General features: G+C 37.8%; 1 protein-coding gene across 1 annotated transcript; it reads left to right on the top strand.

Moving 5' to 3' along the window:
* Positions 1 to 8,311: 8,311 nt before the first annotated feature.
* LOC148869129 (uncharacterized) lies at positions 8,312 to 16,944 on the top strand. Its single transcript, XM_088967554.1, has 7 exons — positions 8,312 to 9,019; positions 11,046 to 11,377; positions 13,599 to 13,938; positions 15,659 to 15,807; positions 15,915 to 16,008; positions 16,299 to 16,370; positions 16,474 to 16,944. Exons 1-7 carry the CDS (start codon positions 8,477 to 8,479, stop codon positions 16,516 to 16,518), a joined length of 1,575 nt encoding a protein of 524 aa, XP_088823680.1. The 5' UTR covers positions 8,312 to 8,476; the 3' UTR covers positions 16,519 to 16,944.
* The last annotated feature ends 899 nt before the right edge of the window (positions 16,945 to 17,843 follow it).

Raw genomic sequence — 17,843 nt, forward strand, 5'->3', positions numbered from 1 at the left:
AAGTCTCCACTACAACTAGCTAGAGACTTTACCAACAGATTGGCACCTTTTTCAGCTGGTAAGTTAGGGGGATCAGACCCCTAACTTGACAGCTGGTAAGTTGTCAAGTTGTGTTTCATAAATATTCCAAAAGTCAAAAAAATAAAGGTTTACATGAATTGAAAAATCAACTTTTTGGTGAAGTTAATTATCATAGGTAACTTTCAATTTCTAAATTTCTAATTGAATCGGATTAAGTTCATGCATATGCAATCCTACCCAATTTCTTTTTTAATTAGTGGATCAACCCTATCCCTACTTAATTATTTTAAAGAAGAGGCCACTATTAATATTTGCAATCCTACCCAGTTTCTTTTTTAATTAATGGATCAGCCCTATCTGTACTTAATTATCATTTTAAGGCTATGTTTGGTTTGAAGGAAAAAGTAAGGAAAGGAAGGGAAACTTAAGGAAACTTATACAATGCTTGTAAAGGTTTTCCTACATTTTCGTCATTTCCCTACATTTTCCTTCAAACCAAATACAACCTAAAGAAGAGGCCACTCATCGTGTTCACTCATGATTAGTTACATGGCTTGAGGTTTGTAGGAAGAGTGCATAGATGTCTGTACAATGATAAAATTTGGGTCTTAGGAACATGTTCAGTGAAAGAGTTTATGGGTAGGAGAGTAGGCACACCCTTGTAAGCACTCTCTTGTCATTCAATAAATATTCTAGCATTTGTCTTATAAATTTGATTTTAATATTTTAAAGAATAGTTTAGGGGTATTTATTATTTAAGGGAGAGGTGTCATAGGAATGCCAATAGGGCGGGTTCAGGGCAGGGATCATACTCCTAACCCTGATTTTGAAACAAATTCCTATCTCTGACCACAATCCTTATCGGGGACAAAAGTGACCCTCCATCCCCAACCCTAACAAAAATGGATTCCCCGTTGGGGACATGAATCCCCAAAATTAAAAAATATAAATATAGTTTCGTATAAATTATATTATATATGTATATATTTAATATATAATTAGGGTCGAGGCAAGGTGGAGAATTTACGATCCATATCCCCGACTAGGTATCGCTATCAATCCACATCCCCGCCCCATCCTCGCCAAAGCAATCTCCATTCCCAACCCCATCAAGTCAGGGAAGGTGGATACATGACAAATTCTTTGAATGCTTATTAAGTAGAGCCCAAATCACCTACATGCAAAAATTCTTTGTATATAAGATCCAGTCACACATTGTGTGTGGGGCTAGATTCTCATCTTTTTAGAGTATGTGCAGAATTTTTGCTTGTAGGAATTCCATCGTCAATGTACCCATTGTATGTATCTAATGTCAATATGAAAGGAGACCGAATCAGCACTGATGTGTGGCTCATTGTGACACTAACAAGTGCACTAGCCGTTCAAGTAATAAAGTAGTGAGTGAAGTATCGTTCCCACGAGAATTTAGGAATCAATTACCAATACTAAATTGGGTACTTTTTATCTGATTAACAAATAAATCAAAACTTTAATGAAAGCTAAAAAATCCTAAACTAAAATCTATCTAAATCACTGGCCCAATTGCCTTCAAATCAGGCAGAAGAGTAAGCAATAAATGACAATCTCATAATTCAACAATCTATCAATTTGGATCATTCGAATAAATCATGATTGAGCCTTAGTTTGGTGAAACTCCAAGGTCATGAACAGCCTCTCTCAAGCACATGTTCATCCTATGCATGAGTGACGGTTCTTCTATCTCTAGCAAGAATCTAATCCCCATGCATGCATTTCTTCAAACACTTCTAAGGCATCAATTCAAATCTGAATTGATCACCAACTGAATTGTGCAAGTTATCTCTAACCTTGCACTCAATTCAGTTCTTGAATAGTAGATCTGAATTCCTAGAGTCTCTCTCAAGCATTCTAGGAATTCCAAGCTTTAAATCCATTTGGCCAATCTGAAATTTGCAGATCTGAATTCTCTTTCAAGCAATTCAGATCTTGCAATCTCAGATCTGAGAATTCAGATATGCATTTTGAAAGTTAATTGGCCGAATTAATCTATAATTTAACCCCTATTCAAGAAACTTCAAGTACAATTCATAACCATTCGAATGAATAAAAAAGAATCTGATTGCTGAACTAAAATTTTACAAGCTGAAATACATCAAGAAAGAATGGAAGAAGGAGAAAGAGGAAAGAAAATGTAACAGAGAAACTGAATTCAAATTAAAGGAGAACGAAACTACAATTGAGTTATTACAAAAGATATTTGAATCACAAACCCCCAATTTTGAACTCACCTTCTTCTTCTTGCTTGCTTGACTTGAACTTCCTTTAGCCCTTCTTCTTCTTCTTCTTCCTTGCGCCTATCCTTCTTATCTTCTCTTTTTTCAAGGTGACCGAACCTCTAAGAGTGGGAGAACTTTTCTCTCAAGCAATTGAACACCTCTCCCCCCTCCTAGAGGCCTCCTTATATAGTTTTTCAAGGGGGCTCTTGCCCCTTCTTGAAGCCTCTAGAATGGGGTGTATTACACCAATTTCTTGAACTTTCTAGAGCTCTCTTGAAAGCCTCCTAAGGGCTACTGTTTGGGTTGCATTTAGGCTCTCTCTTAGCACATGATGGCTATACTTTGAGCTGCTCTTGGGCTGAAAATTGGCCTTCTTTACTGGCCAAAGTGCTCTTTCTTGCTTCCACAACCGGGCTGGGTTGAAATTTGTCTTTTTGAACATTATTTTCTTGCCTTTTTCTTTCATTTTCTTGGATTAATTATCCCTAAAACTTATTCTTAGCATTAAGCTAAATTAAGGCAAAAATTAATAAATCGACATAAAAATTTATGCTAAAGTCCTCGAAAATTATAGATAAATTGTAGGTTCATCAAGCACCCCACAAAACTGCTCCTCACAATGTCCCACAGCACATCCCCGTCGTGTATTGGGAACATCTTTCGATGATGACTTCATCATTCCAGATATTATCATCGGGAGATGTTCCCAATACATGGTGGAGATGTGCTGTGGGATGTTGTGGGAGGCAGTCTTGTGGGGGGCTGATTTGAACTCATATGAAAGCCCTCCTAGTTCTAGCCACGGGCCATTCATAAATAAACACGCTAATCTATAGTTCTATACTATATATATAAATCAAAGTAGCCCACGTCAATGATCCTCCAATGCATCCCTTACCCCTAGGGGTGCAAATGGATCGGATCATGATTCGATTCGAGACCTAATCCTATTTGGTTGAATTTAGATAATATCTATCCAATTTGAGAAGATACGATCTGATATATATTATATAAATATAAATAGAAATATATATAATACATATATATATATATATATATCTTATATATATATTTATAATAGATATATATATCTATTATTTATTTATTTATAAATATATTTTTATAAATTTGTTATATTATCTATTTATTTATAAAAAACATGTATATATATGATGAAATAATTAAAAATATTTGTATTTTTTTATACTTTATTTAAATTAGTATATTTTATTTTTCTTTTAATAATTTTTAAAGAAAATAGGTCGAACCGGATCAGATCTGCATATCTGACTTACTAATAAGATTCGAATTCTAATCAAATCCTATCAGATCCAATATGAATAATGTCAAATTGGATTCAAATTCTTGTTTCTAATCCGATCCGATCCGATCCATCCTTAAACAGCCTTTCCTTCCTCCCTTCCCCATCCTTTCTCTCTCATTCATTTCTTTCCCCAACCCAAGCCTCCCATTGTGCTACGTGACAGTTTCCTAAAGCTTCTCTCATATCATAACCCAACTTTTTGTTATAGAAGGAAACTTCCCCAAACTGAGACGTTTAGATAAGAAATTCCCTAATGTAGTTTTCACTTATTTTTCCTTTATACCTAAAATGATTCCTGATGAATCAATTTTTGGTGTTAAGTATCTCGTCATTTGGTCTATTTCCAAGTGGCTGATGATTCAGAGGCCGAAGTGAACTTTTGCTGGATGATGATCTGGGCCGAGCTAGGCAGGTTAGATGACCAGGCCAAGTTGGGGGCAGATTAGGTGCCGAGTTAACTGGGCCGAGCTGGGCAGGTTTGGTGCTAAATTGACTGGGCCGAGCTAGGCAGGTTAGATGACGATCTGACTGGGCCGAGCTAGACAGGTTAGGTGATGAGCTGATTGGGTCGTGCTAGGCAGGTTAGGTGACGATGTGACCAGAGTGTCGAGCTGACCAGAGTGCCGAGCTGCCTATTAGGTGTCGAGCTGACCATAGTGTCGAGTTGCCTATTAGGTGTCGAGCTGACTAGAGGGCCAAGCTGCCTATTAGTTGCCGAGTTGACCAGAGTGTCGAGCTGCCTATTAGTTGTCGAGCTGACCAGAGGGCCGAGCTGGATTGATTGTTGAGATTCGTAGTTCTTTAGAGACCTGCAAGGAATCAATGTCAAAGGACCCGGGGTGGCTAACCCGGCAAGGTCGCTCCGATGCTTAAGTCAGTACTCTCATAGTAAACAACAAGCTAAAAATCACAAAGTATGAGAGCTAGATAATGCTTACTTGCCCCTTGTGCCATTGGGGTTGGTGCCTTTATATAGGCATTGTTTGGCTTGGGCTTCACGCACCGCATCCGAGATTTTCGAGAAGTCGTCTAATTGGTCCGAGATTTCCTGAGGCAACCGCCATGCATGTTGAACACCTTCCGGATTGTTCGGCACGTGGGCCAACTTCCAAGTATTGTAGGAGAGTTAGGATACGCATGTCAAATTTGTCGGCAAGCACATCTCGTAGGTCGCCAGGTCGGCACCAGTGCTAGGTTGCCAGTTTGGCGCCTGTGCCAGACCGCCAATTCGCGCCTAGGCTAGGCCGCAAGGTCGGCGCCTGTGCCAGGCAGCCAGGTCGGCGCCCATGTCAGGCCGCCAGTTCGCACCTAGGCCAGGCCGCTAGGTCGGCGTCGTGCCAGGCTGACAGGTCGTGTCCGCTAGTTTGCACTTGTGCCAGGCCACCAGTTCGCGCCTGTGCCAGGCTGCCAATTCGTGCCTGGGCCAGGCCGCCAGGTTGGCACTTGGGCTAGGCCGCCAGTTCGCACCTGGGTCAGGCCGCTAGGTGGGACACCATCAACTTGGCTAAGGCAAGTTGTTGCATAATTGGTTCTGGGTGTCACCTATTTGTTCCAAGGTGCCATGTGTCACAATATCATTGGAGGGTCAAATCCGCCCTCATCAACTCCCTTTAATGCCAACCCACATTTGCGAGGACAGTGTCATAGTCGTTTGCTGAAACAAGTAAATCAAAGCCTTTAGGCCGCGCTTGGAATCAATGTAAAGCGTTATCGGTGTAAAAATATATCGATCATGTTTTACACTAAATCGTGAAAGTAATCATTATTTTTTGAAAAATGCAATGGATGAAGAGTGTAAAGTTTTACATCAATAAAATCGATATAATATTTGCATTGATAATCGGATATAAAACCTTATGTTTGATAGCTTTTACATCAATTATTAATCTAAAACTCCACTCCATCCAAACGTATGCAAAATTAAATCCGAGTGAAGTTTTACATCGATTATGATTATACTCTCCTTCCAAACACGAACAAAATCGAACCGATTTAAACGTTTACACCATTACACCGTTATTGATTTACACCGATTGTAAACACAGCCTTAATTTATTGTCATGACCCCACCTTGAATTAGATCAAGTGACTTCTTGCTTGAGGCCACTGCAGTAGATCCAACGCCATGATTTTCTGTTTTAGCCCTGCGCTACGACAGTTCGTAGCAAAAGCGAACTCTTTTAACGCTCCTACAAACTCCCATCTTCTTCTCTTCCCTCTACCCAAACCGAGAGAAATTACACTCTTCCCCTGTTTTTGAAATCTCCATAAAACAATCTAAGTAACAAGATAACTGCTGAGAATACACTTCCCAGTGCTTCCATTCCCTTGAGACAAAACCATCACTTATCGCTGTTCATTGGGGGTCGGATCAATCCTAGAACCCAGCTCCCACAATTTATCAACCGAGGTATGTTTTTAGTTTTGGTTTTTTTCATTTCTGAATTCAATTGTATATGGGATTGAAAATAATGCTTAAATGAGACAATTTATTTGGATTGAAATAGCCAAAATCATCCCTATTTGTTGTTTTTCGGAACCCAGTTCGCATAAATCGTTAATACAGATGTGTTAAAATCGTTGTTCTTTGGATTCTTTGGATTGCCAACACAGATTGTTGTTCTTTGCATTAGAATTTAAATTAATAGGGGTGTCAATTGGACTGGATTTGGTTCAATCCGATCCAATCCAATGTGAGTCCATTTTAATGGATTAGGTCCAATCCAAACCGGTGAATGTTTTAGATCAATTTAGACTGGTCCAATTCAATGTCTGGACCGTTCAATCTGTTCAAATTCATTTTGATTTAGATTGGTTTCAATCCAAATCTGGTCCATTTGATACATATATTCTTATCTTATATCAATAGACCAGATATTGGCTTAATCCAAACCAATCCAATATAAATTTGTTATGGACAAACCAGGCCCACTCCAATATAATAAATATTTTGGACTGGATTGATCCGATCCAATATGTTTTGTTGGTCCTTTCCAATCCGTCCAAATTGACTTTTGGACTGGATGGGGTCCAATCCAAAACCGGTCCATTCACACCCTTATAAATTAGTAAATGGGAGTCTGCATAACTTTCATAGGCTTGGACCATCCTTGATATGTTACAATTAATTGTTGATGTGTCGAGCAACGACAACTCCAACTTGGGCTAGGAAGTTTTGGATCGGGTCTCCCAAGCCTACGTTTTTTTTTTTTATGGGCTGGGTGGAAGGCAAGGTTATAAACGAGTCAATTTTCATATTATCTTATACTGTCAATAAAATATATGAATTGAGCTACCTAAAAGACCTGATAATTATAAGATGATGTGAGCTTTTGTATTAAAATGTTAACAGCATGAAGATTGTTTGATTAAGGTGCGTTTTTTTGCACGAAGACATGATGAAAAAAAGTCAAAAAGTTATATTTGGAACTTTTTAAAAATAGTCCAAAATGGGCTTTGTGTGTCTTTTTGGGATATCATCTTTTGGTGGCTAAATCTTTTTCCAATCAAACAGGAAAATAGCAAAATGCAAGTTATGAGGTTTCTAAGTAGGTGATAGTCCACACGGAAAGATGCACCAAATGGAGCCAATGTAAGGTTACATGTGTAATGTGTCAAGTTAGGTTATCATCTTAAACTAAATTATTATATTTTAGCGACAAAACTTAAAGCAAATTATTACCTAATTAATTAATTAATTGGATTTAAAAATCAAATAATATAATTGTTTGATAATGAAATTTAAGTAACTTTATTATTATTTAATTGATTAGTTAACTAAATTATTACAAATTTATATTATCACATAATTAAATTATCAAAAACTAAGTTTCATTAAATTAAATTAGCTTAATTAAAATTAATTAACCAAAATAAATTTTATTAACCTAATAATTTACTTAACGTTAAGTTCTTATAAGTTTAATTACTTTATATTGATTGACCCATTTATAAAACTAATGAAAGACTAGGGGTGCAACTTGGATAAGTTGGGTTTGGTTGTAGGTCAACGTAGGCCCAATCCTAAAGGTGCAACCCTCGGGTTTAGGCTTGGGCCAACTTGAGGTTATATCCAAATTAATAATCCAATCTTAATATGGGCTTAATCCAACCTATCGAAGTCTAAACCCAACTCGAGTTGGCCCAAGCCTAAACCCATTATGGGCTTAACTTGGGCTGGCCCATTAAATTCAAGTTGAGGTTAAATTCAAGTCCAATTATCCAAGCTTCCTAGAATTGAGGTAAGCCCATTAAATTCTAATCGACTAGAGGTTATGGGCTTAACCCAATCTTAATGGATTCCAGCACAACTCGAGTTAGGCTGGGCTCCTATTGAATTGGGTTAATTGGACTTGAATTTGATAGAATTTATGTATATAATTTTATATAGTCATTTTTTAATGGGCTTACCTTGGCCTCTGAAGTCTGAACAAGTCTATACGATTACATACGACAAAACCCTTGCGTCGCACGGGCACCAGTAGGAATATCTCTCGCATATCTACGTTAAATTGAAGATGCTCTAAATGTGCGGCTGGATTCTATGCTGAGAAAATTATGCCTGCAAAAGTGATAGCTCGTGTTCATGACGATCCAGTTCTCCAGTATACTCCCATCTTAGCAGATGATTCCTAACCGCACGATCTATCCTCTCCTCTTCAGATGGTTGACAATCATATGGCACTAAGCCTTTCTTGATGCTGGTGGGGCCTACCATCCTAGTTGGTGAAATTGCCGCGCTTCTGTTTTAGGGCAAACCGGTAAAGAAAAACTCTCATCCTCACCGGATATTTTAGTTTCTGGACAAAAGCCCTGATATTCTCCTCCGGTTCGGACACTGTGCAGAACCCAAAAGCTCAAAACTAGAGGAACAGTCATGGTGAACTCCTACGATTACGATGACGGAGATGGGTACGAAGACATGGGCGGAGGTCACAGGCTGCATCAGGACCTAGCCTACGACCCGAACTTCGTCCCCGACTCTGTTAAGACCTTCGTTATTCACCTGTACAGGCACATTAGAGAGAAGAACGTCTACGAGATTCATCAGATGCACGAGGGTTCATTCCAGAAGCTCAGCGACCGGATGTTCAAGGACAGTCCCTGGCCATCTGTCGATGCAGTGGCACCGTACGTAGATAACGACCATGTCTTCTGTTTGCTGTATCAGGAGATGTGGTTTCGGCATCTCTACGCGAGATTGACACCGACGCCGAAGCAGAGGATTGATTCGTGGGACAATTACTGTAGCTTGTTTCAGGTGGTGTTACATGGCGTGGTGAATATGCAGTTGCCGAATCAATGGCTGTGGGATATGATTGATGAGTTCGTTTATCAGTTCCAGTCGTTTTGTCAGTACCGGGCAAAGATGAAGAGCAAGACCGAGCAGGAGATTGCTCTTCTCAGACAGTACGATCAGGTGCTAGTCTTACTTAATTGGACTAACTTAGAATAGAAAAAAAATTGTTATATATATATATATATATATAGGATTGAGAGTGTTTCCGTAAATTTCCTCTCATTGTTGGCTGCATTGCTGATAATTTTGATAATTCTTTACGGTTTGTTATTTCCTTTAGTGTGGAAATATTATTTATGAAATTGCATTGGGTTTGGTGGGTCAGTTGTAGATGAATTTTAGTTTGGGATTTTTTTTTGCAATTCTTTTGAAGATTTTTTGTAATTAGAAGGATTACTTATTTATTTATTTATTTTTTGAGTAAAGGTAAAGTATCATTGTATTAGTATGAACAAAAAAATGTACAGCAAGATGATGTGCTCAGGAAACAAGAAAAACTGTTCCGGTGTTCCCTCTAACCTTGATCCCCACCCTACTTTACAAAAAGATTATCCTGTATAAAAACGGATTCAAAACCTACACCCTTAAGCAACCTGTGACCAGCAAACCAAGAGAACATCTTTCCCACAAATTTCTGAAAAATGGAATCAGGAGAACTTATGTTGCTCTTGAAGACTCGTGCATTTCTTTCTTGCCAATGGCACCAGAAAACCACTGCTGGGGTTATATTCCAGATTATTTTTCCTCTTTCACTCAGCCCTTCCACCCTACAACCCTTTACAAAGTCCTCTACTGATCCCGGGCAGCAACTTTGTACTTCAAACAAATTTGAAATTTTGCTCCAAATCCCAAAGGAGAAGCTGCAGTGCAGTAAAAGGTGATCCACTGTTTCCAGCCGTCCACATAGAACACAACTAGCTGAATCCAGTATAGCACCTTTTTGGGTAAGGTTGTCCCTTGTAAGTATTCTATTGAGATAAGCTGTCCAAACAAAGAAAGATATTTTTGAAGGCTCATTTTTTACACTAGATGATATGAGCTGGGACTGAATGTCCTTCTGCATTGACCGAGGCCTTATAAAAGGATTTTTTAAGATAAAATAAAAATTCATTAAAAGAAAAAGGAGTGATAACATCCAACAGGTGATGAGGCATTACCTGCAAATCATATGGAAGCAAAAATAAAAGAAATCTGCTAGGGAGCTGAATTACAGAACTACAAATAGCTATCCAAGTTAAAAAGATGGAATCCCAAATTATCCCCCAAATCCTCCGTAGCAAGAACTCAATCTGCAACCAAGTTGCTAACAGCTGTCACAATCTTGTCCAAATTCCAGTATATTTCTTCAAAAACTCTTCTATTTCTCTCCCCAAATATTCCAACAAATTGCAAACGGGATACAGCTCCAAAGCATTCTTGCTACCTCTTATAAAAGGGTTTAACTGTGAATCTTCCAGCCTTCTCCCACTTTCAGATTCTTCTGTCAGACCTGGCAAACTTCACCTGTGTACTATATAACAACCGAAGTAGTTCCATCCATTCATCCACTTCCCAATCGTTTAGGTTCCTCCCGAACTGTGGGGTTCAGACCAAGTTACCATCTTGAATTTGCAAGCTTTCAGCAACCTTGACTTCTTTGTCCACTGTCACTTCAGACAAAGCAGGGAAGCTCTTGGACAAGGACCTATCCCCACCAAACTCCAAACATCCTTCCAAAATTTGACCCTCTCCCCATTTCCTATTTTCAGCTTCACACCTTTTGCAAACTAGTTGTAGGCCTTTTCAATTCCTTTCCAAGCTGAACACCCATAGGAATATTTATTTTTCTCAGCAAAAAAAAAAGAGAAAAAGGAATATACTTCTTGACCTGTTTATGTATGACCATGGTGATTTTAATCTCTTGGTGGTTTTCTTTTGGATTGTTTATGCTGCTTTTGTGGTTATATTGGAGATCCCAGCATCTTCTTATCGTGGCTCATCTTTGTGGCATGTGCAGCTCAGTTTCTGCAAATGTCCATGAGTGGATGCTTGAAAGTCTACTTTATATGCTTAATATTTTCTACTCCTCCAGTTACATTAACAAATAGGATCCATTTCTGAAATATCAACTGTTATAGGGACTTTAATAATTGGCTGTTTGTTACAGGCATGGAATGTGTTTGGTGTGCTCAATTACCTGCAAGCACTTGTGGAAAAGTCCATGATCATCCAGATCTTGGAGCAAGAGAAAGAGGGTCTAGAGCAGTTCACTGCAACTGATGGGTATGATTACAGTGGTGGGAGTAATGTTTTGAAGGTGCTTGGTTATTTCAGCATGGTGGGATTGCTGCGAGTTCATTGTCTTCTCGGTGATTATCATACTGGTTTGAAGTGTTTGCTTCCCATTGACATCAGTCAATCAGGTGTTTATACCAGTGTTATTGGAAGCCACATTATTACCATATATCACTATGGGTTTGCAAACCTTATGTTGAGAAGGTAAGTTGCCTTCTCAGGCATGCTTTCTTTATGCATTTCTTGTTCTTTAGTTGGGTTGGCTACATGGGTACTGGCATACTTCCAGTGTCCCTTCCTTTTTTTTGCATTCTTATTTTAGTCAAACGATTATCCAAATGTGACTCTAAAGATTCAATAACATGATAACTATCCAAGTTTTAACACTTTGTTATGGTGTAAATACCTGATTGTTATGCTGTTAATCTAAAAACTCAATAACATGAAAACTGCCCTAGTTCCTCCTTTTGTTATGATATCCTAAAGCAAAATGCATTTGTTCTCTTTGTTATGGTGGTTTCTCATAACAAAGAATCTAAAGAGTCAATAACATGAGAACTGTCCAAGTATTCTCACTTTGAACCTCAATTATGTTGCTTTATGGCTTACTACATAAAAGAAGAAAATGATTGATGAAATGGTGGTTAACTACTATGAATCTCCTTTACATTACATTAAGAATTAGAAAGAAGCCAATTATAGTTGTCTATAGAAATAGTTAGTGCAATGGGAAACGATTTCTTATCGTAAACAGGATCAAGCAAGAAAGTATATATTTTCTGAAAATTAAGTGATGTTGAAGTGATGATGAGATGGAGTTCTTGCAGCAAGAGCTGGCAGTAAGAAGATTAATGGTCTTGGTGTGGGAGCATATATTTAATTGAAGATGCCAACAATAAGCAATGGCATTAAAAATGCTGGTCCCAGCTATTTGGGGTCTTGGCAATGTTTCAAAGGGTGTGACTAGGTGCACATGTGAGGTGCCCTTGTTTCAACACAGCAACCACCCCTTTCAAAAGGTGCTTGCCTAGTGTGCCTTGCACCTTGGCCCACGCATATGTCTTTTTATAAGTTTGACCATTTGGTTTCTCTTTTATACATTCATATGTGTTTTAAACCTTTATAATGGTCTAATAACTTCTAGATTATCTTTTATTGATACCTATGCACTAAAACTGGTCTATTAACTCTTAAAAAAACATAAAACAAAGACCTTTGGACCCTAGTTGCTGTGAATAGGGTCTTAGTGAAATGTTTACTAAGGAAAAATTAACAATACATCTGATATCTAGTCCCCAACCCTAAAGTAGAATGAATTGCAACCAAAATCATAAAGCTGATCCAATTTGTATATATGAGCAAAAAATTCAGGTTGGTGCCAATGCCTCCGAACTCCCTACATGGGCTTGTTTAGACTTTGGACTTGTGTCATGGGACCTTAAAGAGATATCAATGTAAATGATCCGTCCTCCTTTGATTAGGAATGCAAGATGTCTAACATCACACTAAGTGATGCAACTAGGAGATAGGCAAACATGCTTGAAATTACACATGCTTGAATTGTTGAGAGCTTGAAGCACTTAGGTACAATCTACATTTATTTGCTTTCACTATCACTTTCTAATAAGCTTTTTTTTATCTATGGCCTAATAAGCTTTTCAAAACATTTTGTTTCTTTCAAAATTGAGGTTTCCATAGCTTTTATGTATTGATGTTTTTATTTATTTATTATTTTTCTTTAAAAAATTTGTACCTTGCTTCATCCAGGCGTGAGTGTTGCCTTGTGCCTTGGGTGCTAGAAGGCCCTTGCGCATGTGCACGAAGAGGGGATACAGAACTAACCTCAAGTGTTCTTTTGCACGAAATGGCTGCTCTTGTATTCATTCCTGCATACTCATGCTTGTCGACCTGAGATTTTACCATGGCACTACCGCACTAAGGATCAGAAAAATGCTCTTATGAATATTGAACCAACAATAAAAATTGCCCCACCCCCACCCATCCCATCCCCATAGATTGAGATTTTCTACTTCCAGTCAACATGGTATTCCTTTTGGCCTTCAGCTCTAATATATAGAAAAAGAAAAAAGAGGAGGCAAAAAAAAGTTTTTTGTGTGCATTAATGAAAATAACCACAAGAACCTTTCCACTTGGGCAAGGAGCACAAAAAACACTCCCTTTTGACCCTGATGTGCATGAATGAAACCAACCCCACAATCTGCTATCTTTTACTTCTTCTTCTCTCTCTCTATATTTGTTAATTATCAGAAAGGAAGGGATGTTTTGTTTTGGTTACTAGGGAGGTGCCTTGTATTTCAAATACTCTATCTCAAGTCTTTCAAGAATCCTTGTATCCATTGAATATTTGTCATTGTTATTCTTGTCTTGTTGATCTGGCACCAACTTATTTGTTAGTATTTCACAGGTACGTGGAGGCAATTCGTGATTTCAACAAGATTCTCCTGTATATTTATAAGACCAAGCAATATCATCAGAAATCTCCTCAGTATGAGCAGATATTGAAGAAGAATGAGCAGATGTATGCCTTGCTAGCAATCTGTCTTTCTCTCTGCCCCCAAGTGAAGCTTGTTGAGGAAAATGTAAACAATCAATTAAGGGAGAAGTATGATGAGAAAATGCTGAGAATGCAGAGGTATGATGATGAGGCATATGCTCTCTATGATGAACTTTTCTCATATGCATGTCCAAAGTTCATAACCCCATCTGCTCCTATTTTTGAGGAACCTCTTGTAAATTATAATCAGGTACTACCTTCTATACTAGCTTAAAAACACTTGGGACTGTAGGAGCCCACTGATTTTATTATTTATTGACAGTTACCTACTTCTTTGTTGTTGTTACGTAAAATCACAGTTTTAATTTCATGCATAGTCGTCAAGCTGTCACCAAGGCTCTCTTGGTTGGGCACCTGGCTTGAAGCCTTGTACATCTTGACTTATAGCAAAAAGGCATCTGTCAGTCTCTGTCTAGGTGACTAAGTACCCACCCAGGTAACAAAAATCACAAGTGCCTTATTATAATCTTGGAGTCAAATGCTTGGACAGTGCTGGTGAATCAAGAAATATTTTCAAAAGATGTGTGCTGCCTGGGTCAGATGGTTGCACCCGTAAGAAGTGACTTGGTGCAACCAGAAGGGCTGGAGTGGTAAAAAATGATCTAAGGACTTAATGTTTAATATAAAATGTGGCTCTGGTAGAGCACAATGTAGGGACAGGATTTCTGTAGCTGACTAGCTGACACCAGACAGTTAGGCTTAAGGCTGGATCAAGTTGACTTGTGTTGAGCTGAATCTTAATACTAAGAAAATTCAACTCAGCTAAAAAAAGCTTCGTCCCAACTATATGGGGTTAGCTGCATTAATTTGGTTCTTCCATTCCGCTCTATTTACTATTTAGTATCACATCAATTGCTAATTATGGGCTCTAAAATCATTTTTGTTACTTTGACCAATGTCCTTTTTTGGCAATCCTCTATTTTTTCTAGATTCTTCAACTTGCAACTGATCACTCATTCTTACTGGTGCTGTAGATGGTCTTCTTAAATCTTATCATATAGGCCATAAAACTAGCTATTTTTGCTACTAAATATTTGACTTGAAACAATCTCCTGAAAGTGCATAGAAATTTGTAAATATTGACCCTAATTTTAAATTGAACAAATGGTTAAAATGCTCTTGAATCTAGAGATTTAAGGAGATTTAGATATTTTCGTTGCTTCTAATGTACTAGTGGACTTGTTTCTGCAATGTCTCTTTTTCATGTAGGTGATAAGTGATCCATGATTGTTAACATTTCTTTTATTTAGCTTCCATCCAGGAGTGGTTGTGTGTGGTTCCCACTATTATTTTAATCAATGTGGTTCCAACAGTTTTAATCTCATAAAAATAAAATGACATTTTTTTTCCCAAGGGACTCGAGATTTTAGCCTATTCATTGATTTTTAGTTTATGAAGTTGCTCCACTTACGAGCTAGTTAAGGATTATTTACTCAGATACAGCAAGGACGTGAGTGGACAAGGTATAGGATACAGAGTTTACACTAAAAGTTGCTCCACTTACGGGCTAGTTAAGGTTTATTTACTCAGATACATCAAGGTCATGAGTGGACAAGGTATAGGATACAGAGTTTACACTAAAAGTTGAAGTATTCAACATGATTTGTTACTTTTGCCTTCAATGAAATAACTATGGGAATTTTCCTTCTCAGCATTTACTATAAACATAAATAATACAAGTTCAGCTTAGTTCTTTTCTTGGTGGTTAGTTACCTTGTTATTTAACCTAATAATTTCATCACCTGTGTTTGGATAGGCTAATAGGTAAAGGTTTAGTCTTGAGCATTGAGATATAATCTGTTGTATCCATTTCTTTTCTCTGGATCTTGTCTATGCTTAATCTATTGTATCTAATAGGATATTTTCAATATTTTGGTATCTGCTATAGATGGTATTCTTCTGTATTGCAGGATACTTATAGACTTCAATTAAAGCTGTTCCTTTATGAAGTGAAGCAACAACAACTATTATCAGGTCTGCGGTCCTTTTTGAAGTTGCACTCTACCATCTCAATTGGGAAGCTTGCGACTTATTTGGAAGTAGATGAATCCACTCTGAGGTTGGTATCGAATGATGTGGAAGAAAATACTGCTTTTAACTCTTGTTTTGTTATTTTGACTGTTGCCATGATCTGAGTCGCATTTTGAGGTTTTCCTGGAACTGTAGGACAATATTAATGACTTACAAGCACAAGACGCACACTGTTGACAGTGATGGAAGGATAATTTGTAATGTTGATGTGGACTTCTACATTAACAATGTATGTATGCTTAGTCACAAAAATTCAATTTTGCTGTTCAGTTCATGTAATTACTTGTTTCCTTCCTGTTATCCTGACTACAAGATAAACTGATAAAGGAAAAACCTTGATCAAAAGTGGGAAGCCTGTATTTAGTTGACAAAATTGTCCCAGGCAAAGAAACATTGGAAGTGCAAAATTTTGATCTGTCCATGCATGATTTACTTGATTTCATTGGACTAGCACATTAAGTAATTAAATTAATCCATTTTGAGTGAGGCTTGTCTTTTTCATGATTTCTATCAATGCAGGACGTGATACATGTTATCGAGTCCAAATCAGCAAAGCAGTATGGTGATTACTTCATGCGTCAGATTGTTAAGGTATGCTTCTGTTATTGCTTTTTTGTTCGTTGTTATTACTCTCCTCGGGAAACTTTCTTTGAGATACTATTATGCTGCGTTGTCTTTCATGATTAAAATGCAGCTTGAAGAAACAATCAATGACATGGACAGAATAAAACTGGAGTGAGGCTTTCCAGTTTCTATGGGGATTTACTACTTACCCATCAGCTCCAACGGATGACCACTTTCCATTCCAACCCCATTGGGTTTCTTGTGAGCTGAGAAGAGATTTCCTTCTGGTTTTACCATTCTGCTCTCATTTCAGCTTTGAGTCGGTGACTCGGTGTACTTAGGCGGGCTTAGAATCTTCAGTCGTGCTTGTTCTTTATTTGCTTAAGAGCTGTTAATTTTCTCAGATTCGTCACCAAATTCTTTTCTTCCATTGAAATTCTTTAACCAACCATTTGGGGGCTTATTCGCCTATGTGTATGATTTTGTTTTCCAAATCAAAAGCAACTGCCAAATCAGTAAAACAAAGCCAATCATGTTGCAGCCCTTTTAACTTATAATCTGTTCCTTTCAAGTTTCAACGCAAAAGTGAATTTTCTCTTCATCTGTTCATGTATTACAAAATTGAATTTAGTTTCAACTACATCGAGTTAATAGTTGGGAGAATTCATCAATTCCCCTCATTTATTTAATTATGCCCACCAATCCCTAAATCTCTAAAGCACAGAGCCTTAATCAAATGAAAACCCTGCTCTAAGTGATGCTTACTCGTCATGTTACCTCGTGGTTACTCACTACTCTGCTTTCTTTTGTAAATCAAGGTTCATTTTTGTTTCACTATTACTGTAAGTGGGTTCACAGCTAGATTACTGCATACTTGAAACCTTAAGTATCCGTAAACCAGGTATTATAGGTGAGCTTAATTATTACTGAAAACTGTATTAAGGCTGACACAGCCTACAGCTACTTGAAATCTTCTTAATTAATGCTTGTTTTCGGTTTGGATCAACATGAAAGGATAAGATAGCATTGTATGGGTATGACCCACCCGTGTCTGAAAAACGACCAAAGATGACATATTTGGTCATGGTAACAGAAGAGCTTTGACCAATCAAAACACTCCGATGAATTTTGATGAACACTACCTGATTACCTGATTGGACACCTCTCTTATGGTATCGGTTGATTGGATGGTATCATAGTCGAACCCATGATATAAATTCAACCAAACCGGTGACTGTTGCATACTGGTGCTTATTGAACAAAGGTGTGTCTCTCTGATTTGATATTTCTAAAGTGTTATTAGTGAGACGAGATGATCTGTTTGATGGTAAATGGCGGTAAATTGTTAAATTATTATTTCTTCCATTCCTGGGCCTGTTTGATAAGTCTTTGGAAGATCTTTCGGGGTTTTCAAAGATTGTTGAACCAAAAAATGGTATTTTTTCCTTTGGTAGTGAAAGACTGAAAGACGGGAAGACAAAAAGACCTGTGTCCTAGAAA

Source organism: Nelumbo lutea, chromosome 2, assembly GCF_056320005.1.
Source record: "Nelumbo lutea isolate HS-2025 chromosome 2, American lotus-T2T, whole genome shotgun sequence".
In the NCBI taxonomy this organism is placed as follows: domain Eukaryota; kingdom Viridiplantae; phylum Streptophyta; class Magnoliopsida; order Proteales; family Nelumbonaceae; genus Nelumbo; species Nelumbo lutea.